Here is a 20624-nt window from a genome sequence, read left to right as displayed (position 1 = left end):
GGCAGAATTTTCATCGATTCTTTTGTAAAGAAAATATGTCATTCGCCCTCTCACAGTACGATATATGGCTGAGCGGCTGGCATCTAAGCAGTCATTTCCCTGCCAAAGTCGCTCTTCAGCTCTTGACGCGCAGCCTTTGAAACCACCTTCGATTTCTCCGTTCTCATCCCATATTCCGATCTCGTCACAGCCAGAGGTCTAGAAGTCAACAAATAAAAAAAATTAAAAAAAACCTGGGCATTTTGATACCTCATTGCCTATCTCATTTCCTCCAAGGCACTGATGACCGGTGCTTTTATCATTTAATTCATCCCTGGCATGACGTGCTAAGAGGCAGGTAGAGAAAACAGGGAGTTGGCGAGGAAGGAGGACCATTACGCAGGTTATCATGACATCACCGCGGGCTGGCTATAAAGCGGTGAGGACTAATACAGAGTTAGAGGAGTACTTGAGGAGCTTTGGAGTAAAGGACGGACTGAAGCCTCTTGTGTTTAACAGCTGATTGGCTGTTGCCACCGTCCCTCTTTCTCAACTTCAGCGCGGAGGAATCCCTTAAAGAATACAAGACTTGTCAAAATGAACTTGTCGTACCTGGTAGCGTGTGGACTTATGGTCACCCTGCTTTCAGTAAGGATGGGGGCAAAACCTTTATCTCAGGCGCAGCAGAAGGTAAGAAGACACCTATATTCGTATTACTGAAAACTAAAGCAGTGTTTGCTCCACACTATTAACTGTTGGGAGGAGTGAACAGGAGCCCAAGACTGAAATTATGGAACATGATGCGTAAAACAATTACGCATCATATTTCATAATTTCAGTCATGTTGAAAGTTTCTTTCTCTATATCCCGAATCAAAAACATCCCAGCAGATGGGTTTTCTTTCACTGTAATTTATAATGACACATTATGTTTTAAATTGAATGATGTCTAACCCTTATAGCAATTATAACATTATAAGTATTTTGCTCCGCAGCTTTTATCAGTTTATTTATCAGTATTTAGGCGCCTAATAAAGTCATTTGAAAAGCGCTCCAAAGAAAAAAAGAAACCAAAGTCTTTAGGTGGAAACCATGGTGGTTTTAAGCGATGTATGAAACAACTTTACACGATTGAGATATAAAGTTTCAACGTGGAAAGAATATTGTGTTCCAAGGCAAATTATTTTCCCAAATTACTATATTAAACTAAAATAAAAATGTTTGTGCGTTAAATGGGCATTACGCATGGAATTCGCCTGTAAAATGACACTGATAGTTCAGAAATTATCATTTCAAATAAATAATTTGTCATTAGCTTAGATAGATAGCTTGGATTTACCATGGTTGCAAATTGATGCCACAGCCCGAGGAGCAGGCTACAGGCACCTGTCAACTGACTCTTAGCAGCGAGGTCACAGTAAAAAAAAAGAAAGCACCGTCACGGGGGATTAACTACAATAAGGGTGTCCTTTGAGGTTAGAATTGATTCGCATCTTGAGGATCTATTTCATTTTTTAATTATTATTATTTTATTAGACAGGACCTCATTTAATACTCTAGCGCCTTGCGTAAAACTCGCAAATCGTATATCTTTCGCTCATGGTATTTGAAAGGACTTAAATACGGACCAAGTAGACTTTTCCCACTATTTAAATGTATTTATGCATGTATTTCAAATTTATCTAAAGCAAATATCTTTGCACAAACGTATATGCCTGAGGGAGACGGTGTTTATTTATGTTCCCGATGTGTTCTAGTCTCTTAGAAGTTTGCTGGGCGAGGAGCTGGCGGAGTTTCTGGAGTCGGAGGAGAGGGAGCGGCGGCTGGACGCTGTGCGCTCTCGGATACGGTTACTGCGAGATTTACGCATGGACACCCGGGCCAGAGGGATGTGGGCTCGTCTTCTTAACGACCAACCCGCGCCGAGGAGACACAAATCGGGAAACAAGAAAGCGGGCTCCACGTCGCGGAGTGGCTGCTTCGGACACAAGATGGACAGGATAGGAACCATCAGCGGCATGGGATGCTAGGGTTGGAGCAGCGCTGTGATGGTGAGTTTTTCTTCAAAGTCACGGTCCCATTTCACACTTAGACTCGCTGTAACATCATGACATAAAAACAGAACTAGAATGACAAAAAGAAAGACATAATGTATAGGAAAGGAAGAATGAATGGTGGGGAGGAGAGCAAAGATCCTATTTATGGAAGCATTGTAAAGACGGATGGAAGGGCAACAGGAAGGAAGAATGGATCAAATGAGAAAAGAAAGATGGAAAGCATTCTTTGTCCAATTTTCTCTTTTGTCAATGGTCATCTAATGACTTTATTTAGGTGCCTGGCGGAAGGCTTTCTGTTTCATCATAGGTTCTTATGTGCCTTGTGTATAGCTACATAAAGGATGGAGGGTCACATGAAAGAAAGCAAGCAAGAAAGACAGAACAAACAAAAAGAAAACATATTCAAGTCAGATTTTCTTGCAGGTCATCTCATGGTACATAGGCCAGTTTAGAATTGACATCAGTGGTAACAGTATACAGGGAGTGGAGAGTAATGCATTTATTGTTGTATTCTGTCAGGTGATGAATGCACAGTGCAGGTCAAAGGTCAGCTTGATATAAGAACTCACATCAAGCACTACACATTCTGTAACTATATGTCATTAATCTCAGCTGCCTGACTGACTCTTTATTGTTCGAAAAATTGATACTTGAGATGATATTAAGACAACACAGTGTCTCAAACTTGTGATAGCATCAAACCTTCACCTTATACTCTTTACCTAAACAGTCTCGTCAGATAGAAACCCCCCTTAAGACAGGAGAGTAATCACGTGCAGCATTATGAATGATCCCATCTGCTAAATCTAGAAAATAAGCATATGTCGAGTTTATGATACCAAGACGAGAGATGGAGGAGCGAAGAGAGGATGCAGACAGGCTAACGCACACACACTATAAACATGCAGCGCCCTGCGGTGTCCAGGAACTTTCTGGGAAAACCGTTCTCTTTACCCAAGTGATTTTAACAAAAACAACAAAGGGGCTGTTGCCGTGAACAAAAGTAATGAGGAAGCTAGGTGACGCACAAGTACTCCTGAGGGTTGAGGCCTTTTTTTGTGGTTGTGTCAAACTGTGAAATCCTGTTGGGGTGGGGGTGATTTTGTGACTAACTTGACTGAGTGTGTGTGGGTGGGTGTTTTTCATCAGCTGACATCTGCCTTTCCTCCCACAAGCTGCAGTGTATCGTAAATGTCGAAGCCTGTGTTAGATATGTGTTGACTAAGATGAAACTAAGTGAAGAGCCAGGGCAAAACTTGTATAAGCATGAAGCGGAAATGTACATTTTGAGATTCACAGAATAAGAGGCTGGAGGGTCACACTGATGAATACACGGTTGATAAAAACGGCTAAATTACTGAACAGATGAAAATTGAATTGAGTTGTTTCAGGACGTTCAGTCTAACCTTACTTCTCCTAATATCTTTCTTTCTCTAGATCTCTGGACGATGGATTGGATAACAAAGGTTCAGTTTGTTCTCACCTGAGGGAGGAAAAAAAAGAAACTCACCAAGTGACAGATTTTCGGTACGAAAGTCAACCCGACCAGCATAAACAAAGACTGAGATGACAATGCTACAAACCCTCATATAAATATCTATATAATAAATATGCAGGTATATATACATATGTGTATACCATACAAATGGTCAACAGATGCATACTACAAGATGGCGGACAATGGTATAAAAACGACAAAACCGCAAAGCTGTATATTGTTGCTGCTGCTAGCGTACATTCATGTACTTCATCTTCCCCCTGCATAAATGTATTTATGTTTAAAAAAAACTATTTATATGTTTATAAAAAGAGATATTTATAAATATGAGTTTTATTTATGTAACATTTTGAAAATGGATGCAAACTGCAGGTCAATTCTGTTTGTAACATTTTTCTTTTGTCTCGAATAGTTGTAAATGTTTTAAAAAAAATGATAAAAAGAACATTCCATGTGCACTTACATGTATTCTCTTGGGGTTTTATGTTTCAACAAAGATGGTAAATTCTAGGTACAAGACATTTTCTGTATGGCTTATGGGGGGTGGCATCTTGGATATGTGAGCTTGTCAGGAGCTAAGGAAGAAGCTGCCTTGATTTCAGACCACCAGTCATCTCAACGCAGATAGAACTAGTCTATGGAAATATAACCTTTGCACCATTATATTTTAAATTCTCATTGTGACCTTGTGATTGCGAGTGAAAGCAAATAAAATAAGGTGTAATTCCCACACCACCAGCTATCACTAATTGTAGGGAAGTCAGTGGTTCAAAGCTTCAAAAGCAGACAGGTTCATGATGTCATGTCAGATATAGCATCCAATGCAATATAAAGAAAAAAATATGGTTGGATTTAGGGGCCAGAGGAGACGAAAAGAGATTCTTAAAGCAGAACGTTTTCAGATAGTATTGCAGCAACTAAAGGAAAGCCAGACCTTTACTTTCACAGCTTTAAGTTTTATGATGATGGTAATAATACCTGTCTTTATGCATATTTTCCAGAGTGAAGGGTATAACAAGAAAACAGTAAACTATAAAAAATGACTTAAATATGTGAGATATTAACTGAAACAAATAAGCAACCGAGGAATATAACATGGAAAGCTATAAAGACGAGTCTATAAACGTGAGTTTATGAGGAAAGCGTGATAATGAATTGGCTAAGTGTTTCTGAGACAGGTTGTTCCAAAGTCTCATGGCATAATCCAAGGGGAGTTAAGAGCCAGAAAAGCTGTAGATGAAGATCTGTGGGCTCTGATTCTTCTACTGGGGGAAAGGATTTTTTACAGGGCTGTTGCAGAGCACCCTTCATCACAAATGTGGTCACCAGTAGCTCTGAATATCTGAATTAGTGCAACTCATGTCAGGGTCACAAGTCCTGCACAGTACTGTGAATGTGTCTATGGTACACATACACTGATAGCTCCCACAATAATATACTCCCACGCTAGGGGGCAGCATAGAGGAGAAGGGAACTAACGAGAACAGAAGACACTTGTTGTACACGCACACACAATAAACCCTATCCTTTACCAATCTATGAAAAAATGACATTTTTAAAGGTTGAATGGCTCAATTAAAGGATTTTTTTTCCTGCTATGTTTTTACACCTGTGATGAAAATGCAATTTGAAATATAAGTATACAAACATAAGCACACACACAAAGACCCATAATGAGGAATTCATTGAAATGAACAAAAATAATACAGTACTTGTTTAGAGTGTTACAAGGGTACTGAAAACACAAAGAAGACACACACACACACACACACACACACATACACACACACACACACACCTCACATTGTTAGTGTCCATGTTGCAGGAACATTTGTCGCAAAAAACTTAGAAAGCAAGCAGTGTGCGACACATAACACCTGTCAAACATGGATAAAAGGACTACACTGAACATGATCAACACCACTGTGTTAAACTCAATACTCCACATTGTGAGCTTTATTAAGCTGATATTTGTGACTGGACTGCCATCCATTAAAGTTACACGAAAAAGGCCAGTGTGCAAAGATAACTAATGCTGTGTGACAGTGCAAATCCCAGAGTCTCACAGAAGCTATTAAGTCTGACAATTGCTCTGAATTGTTGCATAACCCTCAGAGTATATGGGGGAATATTTTTTATGAGATTAATATCTCCCTATAGCTCAAACACAGTTACCTCATAATGTCCCACAATTAAAAAAATGAAAGGACATTAAAAGGATGGGACTGAATGTCACACCACAATAGAACCTCTCTCGAGGTGTTTCTGATCCCTTTCTTACAATCCTTGAGCATTTTTTTTTTTAGAATTTATACATCACAAATTGATTTTTAACTTCTTTAAACTTCTTCCATTTTTCATTATCCCAAATCATCTTTCTCTTTCTCTTTTAACACCGTTCTATAGATTCTTCTGAACCATGTTTTTGGAGCATTTGGGAGTGGATTTTACAAACTCATAGTAAGGTCACAGGTAGACCGCATGAAAATTCCCTTTATAACTCAAACAACTAGATGTTCCTCCTTACCTCCGTGTATAATATTTATACACAAGTCCAGGAAAGAGAATGCAGGTACACAAGGGGTATCTCTACTCATGTTGCTGACTTCATGTTGTGTGTATTTCGAAGAACTACTGCAGTCAATAACTCATAAGGGCAGACAGGAGTTTTTAGTATTTAACTCCATTAGCAATAATGCAAATGTTGTCAAAAGTATTGATATTTTAAGAAACATTAACAAAGATTTACCACTGTTTGCTTTTACCAACATTTTACAGTCAAGTTTAAATCTTACTCTGGCTCCGTCTTGGGTGGTTGCCCAGTAATAAATGTGCATTTCCCTGTGATAAAGGATATGCCTTCTGACCTAAAATACCAGGAAGCATCTATTTCCCTCCCTGTGCTCTCTATTTATCAAATCAATTTAATGACTAACAGGTGCAGGACAATAGGTTTTTTCATTTTGTAAATTCAGCATTTGAAGAAGGCATTAATAAAATGTGTGAAGGTGACAGGACTCTGAAACCAGACGTACCAGCACCGCGAAATACAACAGATAAGGTGACAGTCAGGTTTTAAGGTTTTCTATAAGGTTGTGATGCTGATATTCAAAGTGAGGATTGGTGACAAGTGACCATTAAGTGTTTTGTAGATTTTGTTGAAAAAAAGTAAATAGTTAATTGTCTCTTTAGTCAGGAAAAAAATAACACAAATTAATGAAGCTAATAAAGTAAATCTAATAAGTCCCATTACCCCTCACTATTAAAACTGTTGCTATTTTCATTGTGAGACTCCAGTAATGTAATATACAATCCTTATATATGTAAAGAAAGAGATATTACGTTGGTTGGAATGGAAAGGTTTTCTCTACCCTGCGAAATAAGTGAGGATTGTAAATGCAATGCTGCCTCTCTGTGGTGTTGAGGGTTAATTGCTCAAATGCTGTTGGTTTCCCTTGGGAATCATTCTGGGGTTTGGGTGGGATGTTTGTGGGATGTTTTGTCAACTGCTGTTTCCATGGTCAGGAGTGAACTTCCAATCTAAACTTTTAATCCAACATACTGTAGTACTTCAACAGGAATGGGAAATTGAACACCCTCAATTCTATGACAACTGGGCAAACTCCATCTGCTGAAGAAGATTGATGCATTCAAAAGCTTCAGAACTGTAACTAAATGCACCTTATGGGGTTTTGCCAAATGTGGCCCAATTGTGTGTATTTGAATTTTACTACAGCAGAAATAAGTATTATGAACAAAATGTACTCAAAGTACTAAAAGTCAAAGTGAACTTTATTGGTCAATTCTGCCACCTAAGGATCAAAATACTGTTTCTTTTAGACCACAGTGTTGGTATACGACGAGTATTAAACAAAAAAACAAGGGTTTCAAATACTGGTACATAACCAATTACTAGAAAAACTTAAAGGCTTACTCAGAATAAATATTTTACTTTTAAATGGGGTATGGGGTGTACAATAGTGAAAATGGTATGGTAATAGTGCAGGTAATATGCCATCCATAGGATGATTGATGAGCAGCATTTTTTTAGTGTTCTGGATAGTTTCGAGTGTAAGTGTGTGTTACGTATAAAGAAAGTAAGTTTGTATAAAGAATTGCATTATCAACATTATTATTTGTGGCATTCATAATCTCTTATCTAGTCTGGGTGCCTTTTCTAACATTCGAAAAGAAGACTGCAACTTAGGTGTTGTTTTTTATTCTGAGTTGTCCTTTGAAGCTCATGTGACTTTTGTGATGCAGTCCCGCTTTGTCTAACCAAGATCAGGGAATTCCTTTCCTCTGCAGATTTAGAAAAAGTCATCCATGCCTTTATTTTGAAAATAATAACAATCTTGAGTTGTCAACAAAGATGACTGGGCTTTTGCTGTCAAGGCCTCTCAGCCTAGAACTCCCTACCTTAGGATCTGGCATGCCAAACTCAGTATTTTCTTTTAAATCTCTTCTTATCAGCTATCTTAACCAACTGATGGTATTTACTGTAACAAGCTTATTTACATTCTATATTGTTTATCTTAAGTTCTGGATCTTATTTTGGCTTTTTTTTTTTTTTAAATTGTAAATCACATTGTAACTTTGTTTTTGGAAGGTGCTATATAAATAAAGTTATTATTATGAAATCAATTATGTATTCATGTTAATGCAGATTTTATTGTTGGTAGTGGCTGAGCTGACACTATTTTACCTTTTTGTATGACACAAAGTAGCTAGGCTTTAGGCTGTAGCAATGCATATGATATGCACACTATTTATCTGCAAAGCAACTAACTTTGGCAAACAGTGTAGTAGAGCAAATTGTTAATGGCCTGTTAAATGAAACGACCTACTTGAGAAGAAGAATCCGCATACAATGGAAGTACTTAAGCAAAGTATATTGGAAATATGAAAGTGTACTAAAGTAAGAGGCTACCTAAAAATTTAAAGTAACCAATTTAAGTAAATGAAGTAACGTTATAGCCCGCTACTCTATGTAACTCAAAGCCTAGGCTACATGGTGTTCCGCGTGGTACCCTACATGTGGTTGATCGGTGATGGCAGCTGGCCCAAACCACGTGTTTCATATAAACAGCTGCATATGGGACATAAGACGCTCTGTTATGAGTGTGGCGATACTATCTCTTGTTAAATTCAGCATTAAGTGCGTCAGAAAAAAAGAACATTATTTCATATGCACAATGACAAAAACACACGCACGTGATTATTCATTAATTTCCTCTACTCTTAAAAATACGTTTCACAATTTTCACATCGCTTTGTCTGTGAAGACGAGGCGCGGGCACGATGCAAACAATCCACTTTGTGATTGGTGGAAACGGTGATGTGGGCGGGTCGACGTGAACGCGCGAGAGCAGGAGAGTACCGAACGCGGCGTCGAGGTTTCTGTCTTTTCTGTCCAATGTTCCACCGAGCAGGCTGATCCACGTGTATGCATTAGAACATTTCGTTACTTGTTTCTAGACGTCCAGTTCTTCGTGTTTCCTTGAAACACACAACTAGCACCATGGTGAAATTAGCAAAGGTAAGAACACCACATGGCGTCCATTTTTGTTTTACAATTCAAAGTGCGTGCGTTTGTGATAGAAAGCTGTGTTGTTACGCATGAGGCCTTTACGAAGAAGTTGCTGCGTTTGTGCGAAAAACGGAACCGATACCTATGGGGGTGGGGAATCTCGCTGCTTATGCTTTATTTTTATCTGTTGCTCGTTGGTAAAATAGTCTACTTTGTCGAATAAGCGTCGAAATTAAAAAGGTAATGCTGCTAATGCTTCGTCTTGTTAGAGATCGGCCATGTTTGTGCTTCCTGGCCTGCTAACGCTTGAACGTTACCGACTAATCAAGATGGCATTCGTGCGCGTTCTCGAGTTCAGAGATGCATTTAGGCGACGGATTAAATGACAAGCCACCGACGTTCACCAATTATTATACAACATTTACGAGGCCATTATTATTATTCGAAGACCTGTAATGTGAATGTTAATGTTACTATTCAAACCAACGTGTGGTTAATTGTTGGCGTTAGCATAGTGGCAGAGCCTGGAATGCAAGCGTTAACGTTTCCTTCGAATTGTTGGCATAATTACCGTGTTCATCGTCTCTAGTAGGTTGTTGCACCTTTTTTTTCTCGCAACCGTGTTAATGTAGTCTAGAGTGCGTTTTTAAAAGTCCGCCCGCGAGCATTAAATTAGCCGACATGCTAGCAGCAGCCCTACCTCCTGAGCTCCACGTGGTTTGTGTGCCTGGCTGCTCAGTGACACACGAGGCGAAGACCCAAAACCGAGAGACCAGATTACCGCCTCAAAGAGACGGATTCTTTCATGAACGTGGCTCATGTAACCCCACGTAAATAATTTGCACAGTGATTAAATCATACATTGTTGGCGTTTTATCAACAACAATTACTTAAGTACCCATGGTGTAAACCCCCACAATTTGTAAGCATGCGGGGCACCCTGCTTCAGCATGGTTGTTGAATATCATGACGATACTCCTGGACTTTATTCTGTCGTTTTTCAGTGTTTTGGCTAGTGTGAAAGTGTTTTTTTTAACTGTTGCGTTTTATTCTTATGCTTGCAGGCAGCAAACAAGCAGGCAACTCAGAAGAAAAAAGCCCCTCCACCCCCCAAGGAAGTGGAGGAGGAATCTAGTGAAGAGGACAGCAGTGATGAGGAAGAAGAGGTACAGTAGCATATATGTCATAGTCTAATGGCATTACATGTCTGAACATTAATTCTGTAAATAGATTTCGATTTTAAGTGTTTGGTTTTTTTCTCTTAGACTCCTCCACCTAAAGTGGTGAAGAAAGCCACACCAGCGAAAGCTACCCCTGTCGTTAAAAATGGCGCAGCTGCCAAAAAAGCAGAAAGTGAGGATGAAGATGATGACTCTGGTAAGCAATGGAATTGAACACGCACAAATCTACAAAGACTTTTCTCTACATGGTCTTCCTTTTGAAGTAGTCTGTGCACATCACCTGAATTGAATGCAAATGGTGTTCATGAGCCGTCTTGTGATTAGGCTATTTGTTCTCTAATCCAGTCTGTGATTAATGTTTTTGGGGGGATGAAATCTATTTGTCAGCTGTCCAAATGTATGGGAAATGGGGCTATTCCCAGGAAGTGACCTTTCTTGACATTTTAGGAATAACATTAAGATAGAGAAAGAGAACAAGATTATAAAGCCCTTTTGAAAGTATAAAAAATTAGGTGCATTAAAGTGTTAGAAGTTCACTATTTGTAAAGAATTGTGTAGTGACTGTCTTATTACAGTTAACAAGAAATAATGCTCTTAAATGGTTCCGATGAAGTATTGAGATTTTTACTTGAAGAAAAAAAGAGCAATGTCACTGTAATGTTGACTTTTAATAAATAAGTGCAGAAATGTACTTTTTCTTTGGAGACACATTCACACTCTCCACAGATGTTGATATATCCTTTGTCCAAGTTGAGCATACCTTTGTGCCTTGTCAACCTACAGAAGAGGAGGAGTCTGAAGAGGAGGCACCCCCACCAAAAAAGGCCAGTGCAAAGGCAAAACCGGCACCAGCCAAGGCCGCTCCTGCAAAGGCCGAGGAGTCTGAGGATGACGAAGATGATGATGGTAGGACTTGCATTGCTCTCTGCAGAGAAGGTTGTTGGTGATATTGGTAAAACTAGTCTATTTTGTTTAATTTATTTTCAATGGCTTGCAATGCATTTATGTATTAAAGTATGACAAGACAAGGGTCATAGAATTATATAAAAATGTAAGTTGGAATTTAAAGAACATTGCCACATGCCCTCCATTTCTTGGCACACATGTGGTTGTCCAGTACTCGTGTGTGAAATGTACGGAGGAAAAGTAAATGCAGTGCTATGTCTTCGGTACCGGTGTGTATTTTATTGTCTTCCGGTTCTATCCTCAATCGCTGTTACATTCCTGCTGCTTATGGATTATGAAAATATAAAAAAGTTGCCATGCACTCACCTTTCGCTTAAAATTCACAATTGTTGTCTTGCTTCTAGATGAGTCAGAAGAAGAGGCCCCACCACCAAAAAAGGCTGCTAAACCTGCTGCCAAGCCCCCAGTGAAGGCGAAACCTGCAAAGGAGTCCGACGATGATGATGATGAAGATGACTCTGAAGAGGAAGCTCCACCTCCCAAAAAGGCTGCTCCACCTGCAAAGGCTGCCAAAGAAGAGTCTGATGATGACGACGACGATGGTTAGACCAAACCTTTGATTACTTCTTTTTTTGAGTGCATTTTTGATGTTGGTATTTTCAAGTCAGTGTGGAGTTGCTGACTTGTGGGTTGCAGTCATGAGTATATGATGATAAACAAGGGACTTAATACTGATTTTGTATGATGTCACCTTTAAAAAAAATCTGATGCAGGTTAGTGGCAGTTGGTCAGTGGTTTCAATTTGACTCACAATTATTGTGATATAACTTAACAATAATTGTGGTTCTCCCAGAATCAGAAGAGGAGATGGACACCACCCCTGCTCCAGCAAAGGCAAAAAAAGCAGGCATGGTCAAGGCCAAGGAAGAGTCTGAAGAGGAGGAGGAGGAGGATGATGACGACGACGATGATGATGACGATGAGGAAGAGGGTGAGTTTTGGTGATGGAAAGTTTTTTCCATTTCTGCTAAAACTTGGCATATCGATTTGAATTAAACATGGGTCGGCTGAGTGGTTAGAGCAGTCGCTCCACGTAAAAAGGCTGAAGGTCCTCGGGGCACCGGCCACAGGTTCGACCCCGACCTGCAGCCCTTTGCTGCATTTCCTGTCTGTCCTATATAATTAAAGGATTGAAAAATTTCCAATAAATGTAACACACACAACATAAAATTATACGTTTCTCAAGCTGTTTATACAGTTGACCATCTGCTTGGCCTAGACTTTCTTTAAGATGCAGTAACACTCCTGTCTCTACAGAAGCCCCAGTTAAGCCTGCAAAGAGGAAGGCAGAAGGCAAGGACACACCTGCTGCGAAGAAGGCAAAACCAGATGGTGAAGGTAAGAACAATCCGCTGACCCATCAATCAAATTCCAACAAATTATATGATGATCAACAAGGGACTTAATACTGATGTGTGATGTCACCTTATTATTCTGAATATTTCTGGCAAACATAATATATTTTTATTAAAAAAATCTAGCACTATTAAAATTGACTTCAATTTTTTTTTCTTTTTTCGCAGGGTTCTGTCTATTTGTTGGAAACTTAAACTCCAACAAAGACTTTGATGAACTCAAAGAAGGCCTGAGAAAATTCTTCTCCAAGAACAGTCTTGAGGTTGCTGATGTCCGATTGGGTGGATCCAAGTAAGTAATCGGTGAAAGAAAAGACATCCTAGTCTGAAGGAAATTAAAGATTGAGATGTCCAGATTGTCAACTTTGACAATTTAAACGGTCTTCCTTTTCTAAGAAAATTTCCACATGCCCTCCATTTCTTGGCACACACGTGGTTGTCCAGTACTCGTGTGTGAAATGTACGGAGGAAAAGTAAAAGCAGTGCTATGTCTTCGGTACCGGTGTGTATTTTATTGTCTGCCGGTTCTATCCTCAATCACTGTTACATTCTTGCCTTTTTATGGCTTTTGGTGGAGCCTGAAGATGGTTTGTCTCATACTGCAGACGTAACAATGTATCCCCCAAAAAAGTGAAATTGATCTGTTGATGCGACCCAATACACTCTTTAAAACTTTGATATAAGCAAGAACTTGCGGCTCTTTTTTGTCGCGACGCAGGAATGTCTAATGTCTTGACTGACTTGCCTCAACAGGAAGTTTGGTTATGTGGACTTCTCATCTGAGGATGACATGCAGAAGGCACTGGAGCTAAATGGCAAGAAGGTCATGGGCCAGGAACTGAAGTTGGACAGGGCCCGGAGCAAAGACAGTGCACAGGAGGGAAAGAAAGGTAAAAGCTTTTATTAGGGTAGAAAATGTTTCCTAGTAGGAGGATAAAGATTGAGATATCCAGGTGGTCAACCTTGGCAGTGAAAACATTTCCACGTGCCCTCCATTTCTTGGCACGCGTGTGGTTGTCCAGTACTCGCGCGTGAAATGTACGGAGGAAAAGTAAATGCAGTGCTATGTCTTCGGTACCGGTGTGTATTTTATTGTCTGCCGGTTCTATCCTCAATCGCTGTTACATTCTTGCCACTTGTGGCATTTGGTGGAGTCTAAATAGGGTTTTTGTCATAATAAATGATCATGCATTTACCCTTTGCTGAAATCCTCGACTCATTTGTAGTGCCTACATGAGTCTGAACTTTTGCAGTTTATAATTTACCTGAAGATTGATAAGAATTTGGTTCCAATACTGATTACATTTGTCTCACAGAGAGAGATGCACGGACACTGTTTGTGAAAAACCTTCCCTTCTCTGCAACGGCTGATGACCTGAAGGAAGTCTTTGAAGCGGCGGTTGATGTCAGGTTACCTCAAGGCCAGAATGGTTCAAACAGGGGGTAAGAACAAGCCACCAATTAATGTCGAAGTCATTTTTAGCTTATTTTCTCAGTCCAGATGAAGTCGCTTGGGAAAATAAACAAGGAACAAAAGTGAGCCCTACAAGCTAACCCTGGGATGAAAATCCTAAACACAAACAGTCTTACCCAAGCCTACATTTGAGAAAATCAATCATTTTTCAACAAGATTTCACAAGCCATTGTGAAGTGTCTAGATGTGCGTTGTGGCATACAACCGTAAGGTGACCGTTAAATGTTTCCTAGTACTCGAACCTGCCTTTCAAACATGGCTGTCAATACTAGTCTTGTTCTAGACAAGTGATCCTTTTTCTCCTTTGACAGCATTGCCTACATCGAGTTCAAAACTGAGGCTGAAGCCGAGAAGATGCTTGAGGAGGCTCAGGGAGCTGATGTACAGGGAAGGTCCATCATGGTTGACTATGTTGGAGATAAGAGCCAGAAAGGGGCCATGGGGGCAGGTAAACTTGTCATTGATATTAATGCTTTGATCCATAGGTAAAGTGGTATTTTGTATTTAATGGTTAATTACTCAGATTATAGCAGAATGTTTACAGTAGGGAATCAGAAATATAGATGACTATCTACAATGTTGTACACGTCACTGGCGCTATGCATCTTAATTAAAAGTGGAAGCTGTATTTGTACATGGTCATTTGTGATGCAGTCTTTATATTTGTCCCTCTAGCGTCAGGAGGAGCAAGTAAAACGCTGGTGGTGAATAACCTCTCCTTCAGTGCCAGTGAGGAAGCTCTACAATCCACATTTGAGAAGGCAGTCTCTATTAGAATTCCACAGAGAGATGGCAGGCCTAAAGGGTGAGTATCTTTAAGTGATGCATGTCCAAAACTGATTTGTCATTCTATGGTCATTTTTCTATCCTTACATTTTTGCCAATGAATATCAAACGAATACACCTTCTCATGAGCTCCTCTTAATCTTACCCATGATTCTGTATGGATTCGCACGAGAAGCAGAGTGAATGTACAGTTAGAACAGGCTCACTCTGCTCTCATATGGGTGTTGCCTATGTCTGCTGTGCAACAAATATATGTCCTATTTGAGTTATTTGACAAAATAATTATAAAGTAAGGGGGGTTGTATTATAAGAACTGAGATGTAGTGTTCTACTAAATGCTGGCTGTCTAGTGATTCCTAATGTTGTTTTCTGTCCTTAGTTTTGCTTTTGTAGAGTTTGAGAGTATTGAGGATGCCAAGGACGCTCTGGAAAACCTCAACAACACAGACATCGAAGGCCGGTCAGTCAGACTAGAGTACAGTCAGAACAGTGGCAGAGACGGGGGCAGAGGAAACTCTGGTAGGTCTACAACCTTTACCAATAAGAATGTGTGCTGGGTCTGTTTGGATATTTTCCCAATTAGCAAAGATTCAGAGGTACCAGGGAAACCATAGTTTGTCAGTCTGGCCAGATGTGATGAGAGCTTGATCTCCTGAAACTCTGTGATGATACAATGGATAGTCAAGTCCTGATCTGGTCAATGCGTTTGCTTGAAGTGTTCAGATGATGATCATTGCGGCTGATAAATCTAAACTAGCCATAAAAGACGCAGTATTAATGATTACTTCCCTTTTTCTACCAGGTCCAACCAAAACCCTCTTTGTCAAGGGACTCTCTGAGGACACAACAGATCACACTCTCAAGGAGGCATTTGAGGGTGCAGCAGCAGCCAGGATAGTCACAGACAGAGACACAGGGTCATCAAAAGGGTAAGCTTGTAGATTTGTTAATTTTCCCTCTGGTTGTTAGCACTTCTCATGAGCACCACTCTGTCCAGCAGTGACAGTGTACGGATTCGCATGAGAAGTAGAATAAACTCAGTTAAACAGGCACCTACCTTAGTGGGAGTTGCCCATGTCTGATGTGAAACAATCAGCACTGTAATAAGTCATTAAGGGTTTCGCAGGTTAAGTATTAAATCAGTTTTCCGATTTGATTATTCAAACCAATCACTTGATTGAATACCATTTTATCTATGGCCGGAGGAATTCCTGTTTGTTGACGGAAATCAATTACTCTCCGTCTTGCCTTTTAGTGAAGTAAAACTAAGCCCTTTACTTTTGCCTTTCCCCTGCAGCTTTGGCTTCGTGGACTTTCACAGCGAGGACGACTGCAAGGCAGCGAAGGAGGCCATGGAGGATGGGGAGATTGATGGCAGCAAGGTGACCCTGGACTACGCTAAGCCCAAGGGTGAAGGCGGCTTCCGCGGAGGTCGAGGTGGTGGCGGATTCGGCGGTGGATTTGGCGGCCGTGGTGGTGGCAGAGGAGGTCGGGGCGGTGGATTTGGCGGCGGCTTCGGAGGCCGTGGTGGTGGTGGCGGAAGAGGAAGGGGTGGCCCCCGTGGAGGTGGACGCGGACGTGGTGGTTTTGGAGGTAAAGGAAATCAAATGTTTCCCTAACTTGGAGGTATAAAGGACACCAGCTAATGCTTATTAATATTCAGTTGTTTAAACATGTGAAAAAGCAATGTAAGCAAAATAAGAATATAATTTTCTTGATCAGAAAATGGCTTAATAAATTTAAGGAGCTGGTCTTAACCAACTTTGAACATTGAATGTTCATGGTATTAGATTTATTATTTTTTCCTGAAGAGTATTCTTGATGTTCTTGAGTTTCTTTAAGATGCTGGTCATTAAACTGAGTTTATTCTCATTTTAGGTGGAAGAGGAGGTGGTGGATTTGGAGCCAAACCCCAGGGGAAGAAAATCAAGTTTGATGACTAAATCCGTAGTCTATTTTACTTTTTGATTGGACTCTGGTTTCATCACTTTTCAGAGCTTTTGGACATTCCAGAAAGCGTCATTGATATATATTTAACTGTTAATGGGCATTTTAGCCCTTTATTTAGACCCCTCCAACCTTCCTCACCCTTCTGTGCCAGAATGGTACTTTTGACCTTCTCAGCTCAAGTGCTTTGTGTGAGTACTGAATGTCCCAAATGCAAACCTGCACCTCACGCCCTCATTATCTTACTTGCTTTTCCGAAGGAGTAAAATGGAACGGGTCTGGCAAACAAGTTTGCTGTGAAAAATACGCTTGTCTTTGTCAGATACATTGTGTAAATTTAAACAGTTTGTATGATTTAATTTTACCTTTTTTTTGTAAAAAAACAAACAAATTACATTTGTATCAATGTTTTTTTTGTTTTTATTTTGTCATTTAGTTTGCTTTAGGTGCCAAGTTTTACTGTAATGTGCAAAGCATATTTTGATAGAAATAAGTGCTCAAAAGATGGGTGATAAGAAAATGGCAAAGATGTTCTGTCATGTTTGTTTGGTGGGGCACAGTCAGTGTCTGTAATGCCTCTTATCTATGTAACATAAAATATTTGTAGTGCATTGACTAATTTTTTTTTTTTCCCATCTGAGAATCTTACGATTTTCACATTTAAATAAAACCTTGTAGGTGGTGATTTTTAAATGTCTATCCTCATTGTTACTATGTTAAAATGGATATGGAGTTTGGTAAAGCCAAGTACATATAATGCAATAAATCTCTACAATTGTTGATTCAACTCTAGTTATAATGGAGACCGACTGTTGAATTTATTGCATTATGTTTAAATTAAAAGTTGGCAATCATGTACATATAAATGGATGGAAGATAGTCATATGTGTAAGCCTGAAATACTTGTGTGTTAGCAACGATGCATTACTGTTAAGTCAACAGAAAATAGCTACGGGACAAGCCCTGTTTTTCCCACACGGTGGCACTGTCTGCCAGGTCACCCTCGGTGTAAGACACCTCAGACAATAGTTAGTTTCCAAAAATAGGAAACTTGTATACAGAGTAATTCAAGATAATTGTATTCAAATGGTGCTAAATTGGGTAATGATTGTTCTTTGTCTTTTCCAAAACTACGACTAGCAGGGGAACTGTTAAGGCAATGGTCTCAACCTAAACGGCCCTCAAATACGCTTTCTAAAATAACTAAATGTGCAAGAAGCTTTGTCACAAACTAGGGCTTGGTGATCATTTTATATGGTCTTTTATCATCTTTCAATGGAATTGTATCCTGATAAAATATCTACTGCGATACAATTCCATAATCTCATTGATAATCACTAAATTTCATAATAAAATGAGAAAAATACCATTAAATTTACACAGACGTATATAACAAAACTAGCCTTACTGTGGCTATTTCATGTAGACTGTTGAATTAATGGAAAACATGCTATATCCTGATATCAAAATGGGAAGTGACTTCTATTGGGGTAGAAGATTTTGGCCAAATTGTCCTGGCGGAGCACTTTGTTCACTTACTGCACGTTCCAGGGGTTAGAACCTTGTCGGGGCAAAAGTAAAGAGGATGCTGCTTTAGAAACTAACATTTCTATGCCATAGTTTGATACATCAATTGATGGTAAACAGACTTCATTTATATAGCGCTATAATCCAAAGCATTTTAAGCTATGTTGCCATCGGGCACAATAAGGTGGTCAGTGTCTTGCCCAAGGATGCTTTGACTTGGACAGCTGCCCAGTGCTTCTGTTATGTTTGAGTCTTATAAAAGGGCAAAAAATAATTAAGATTTTGGTACTTGCCACATTTAAAATCTGAGTTATTGGATCAAGTGTACAAGGAATTTATTTGGTTTCTGATAGCTCTTGGTATACTTAAGCTCTGTATCCCCCTGTACATGTTCTTGGCACTGTCAGCAGCTATAAAGATGGACTGCAGAGCTAAACAAACAGCAGTTATGTACAGACAAGTTGTATGTATGTATGTCTACGTACAGGTCAAATTGAATGAAGAACCTCACATTGAGATTTTTAACTGGCAACAGGACTTTGTGTGACTTTAGCAGTGACCCTGAGCTGCGGGACAGCAGCATACTGTCATCCCTTTGCCCTGGTAGCTGAACAGAAACCTTTGTTCCTGGAGGTGCCTTAGCAAGAGGCATGATGGCGGCACTGAATACCTCCATTTAGAGATTTGTTACCCCCCGCCTTGAACAGTGACAGAAGTTATGCTAGCTTTTCTTTGTGGCATTATGTCAGCCGTCTAGAATCACGTGGACTTTTTTTCTATCTCTGAGTTCACCTTTGAGTGCTGTTTTTCCAGCTCAGCTCCATTTTATAAATATATATAGCTGCAAGCCAGCTAGCTACAAGTTTCAATTTATGTAATTCATTTTCTCAGCATAATATAGGAAGCTATGGGAGAGAATGAGGTGAGGGTTCTGTGGTTTTATCCTCTGACTAAACTAATAAATGTCAAGCCATAAGCATGACACTGTTTTTATAAAGCTTTGACGCTGAGTCAATGGGGCATTGTGAAGAGGAGAAAGGACAGACACTTGTACTTTATCTCATTTGTTTAGTGGCTGATCTAAATAGGACCCTCTTTAAATGGTAGCGTACAGCTCGGAGTCTGCTTCACAATGGATCTTTGTCAAGTACATGGTGTCCTATAGCACAGTACTACAAAATCGCATTGCCTTGGCCTCTTTTTCAGTGTCAAGGACTACTCTGGCCTTATCTGCGGAGTGGGGCATACAAATACTAACTTATATTAGAAAATAACTTACTGTTTTCTTAGTTTCATCAGTACCAGAGAACAACGCATGTGTAATTCTTTATTGCTACCTTTATACAGTTGCATATCATAAAGCAGATGGGGCTCATGTTTGAACTTACATTAAAGAGACCTTTACACAGTCCTTTTTACTACCTATGCCATCATTTCCATCTCAAACAAGCATTACAAGTCTGGAGGTTGTTTGCAGAATATAAAGTGGAATTACATGAAATCTGATATTCACAGTGACGTTTACATATATTCATATTATTTGCTTTATGTTGCCACTAGTGATAAGGTCTCAGTTTTCACCAATGGCTGATGAGATACAGTTCTTTCCTGTGCCGACTGAATGGTTTTTGTCTGAGGAAGTCACATGAACACATACAATAACCTGTCTGGGTTATTGATGGATGGGGACTTTGACCCACTGTGTCACATTGTCGCTTTATACTGTGACACTGCAGTGTACATTTTTAAAGGGTCAGTTCAGCTAGAAATCTCGCCATGCACATCAGCAATTGCTTGTCACAATATTTTTTTATTTACCAACCTCAACAGCAATGCTGGTATTGGTAGTGTAGAATCCTTTGTGTGCGTGTGTGTGTGTGTTTGTGTGTCATCATGACAAAAGGTGGTCCTGGAGATACCTACTGCAGCAGGAACAGTGAAGGTGGTTTTGAGTTCCTTGAGTGTGTGTCTGTGGACAGATTTTGAACCCCTACCATGCAAGATACAATCAGAATAACTTCACAGATAGGTTTGAGGTCAAATTGAAGGTCGAGTTTTCGAAGATGGGTATGGTCGTAAAGGTGTCGGAAGTCGGGGGTAGAAACGCGGACATTGCATCCCCATTTTACGCCTTTGGCCTGGGTTGCGGCTGGTATGGTCCCATCGCCAGATTGTCTTTAGCACTAACACCTTCGGACAGACACAGGATAGCTGCTTCCAGTCTTTTTTGCTAAGCTAAACAGCTAATGGCTCCAGCTACATATTTACTTTAAATACACAAAAGCTCTATCGATCTTCTTATCTAACTCTCAGAAAGAACGTGAA

At 39.8% G+C, this 20624-nt stretch overlaps 2 protein-coding genes across 3 annotated transcripts; both read left to right on the top strand.

The window, feature by feature from the left end:
* Positions 1-576: 576 nt before the first annotated feature.
* nppc (natriuretic peptide C) lies at positions 577-3601 on the top strand (the record flags this gene model as incomplete). The annotated part of the gene is made up of 3 exons (XM_083911527.1): positions 577-669; positions 1736-2029; positions 3473-3601. The coding sequence occupies 2 exons, from the start codon at positions 577-579 to the stop codon at positions 2006-2008; spliced, it is 366 nt and encodes a 121-aa protein (XP_083767653.1). The 3' UTR covers positions 2009-2029; positions 3473-3601.
* A 5284-nt stretch (positions 3602-8885) lies between these two features.
* ncl (nucleolin) lies at positions 8886-17457 on the top strand. Of its 2 annotated transcripts, none has more exons than XM_083939892.1 (16): positions 8886-9072; positions 10128-10229; positions 10329-10440; positions 11031-11150; positions 11555-11752; positions 12004-12141; positions 12468-12548; positions 12734-12857; positions 13319-13455; positions 13882-14008; positions 14351-14487; positions 14715-14844; positions 15205-15344; positions 15628-15754; positions 16123-16418; positions 16704-17457. In XM_083939892.1, the coding sequence occupies exons 1-16, from the start codon at positions 9055-9057 to the stop codon at positions 16766-16768; spliced, it is 2052 nt and encodes a 683-aa protein (XP_083796018.1). In that variant the 5' UTR covers positions 8886-9054; the 3' UTR covers positions 16769-17457. The 2 variants fall into 2 exon arrangements, with proteins under 2 accessions (XP_083796018.1, XP_083796017.1); XM_083939891.1 differs by having other exon boundaries at positions 11028-11150.
* Positions 17458-20624: the final 3167 nt, after the last annotated feature.

Source organism: Echiichthys vipera (assembly GCF_963691815.1).
Source record: "Echiichthys vipera genome assembly, chromosome: 3".
In the NCBI taxonomy this organism is placed as follows: domain Eukaryota; kingdom Metazoa; phylum Chordata; class Actinopteri; order Perciformes; family Trachinidae; genus Echiichthys; species Echiichthys vipera.
This window is presented reverse-complemented; position numbering and strand designations above follow the sequence as displayed.

Coding starts and splice junctions, on each gene's coding strand:
- ncl (XM_083939891.1), top strand. Junction 11,151..11,554: donor GGATGACGAAGATGATGATG/GTAGGACTTGCA, acceptor TCTTGCTTCTAG/ATGAGTCAGAAGAAGAGGCC. Junction 14,845..15,204: donor AGAGATGGCAGGCCTAAAGG/GTGAGTATCTTT, acceptor TTCTGTCCTTAG/TTTTGCTTTTGTAGAGTTTG.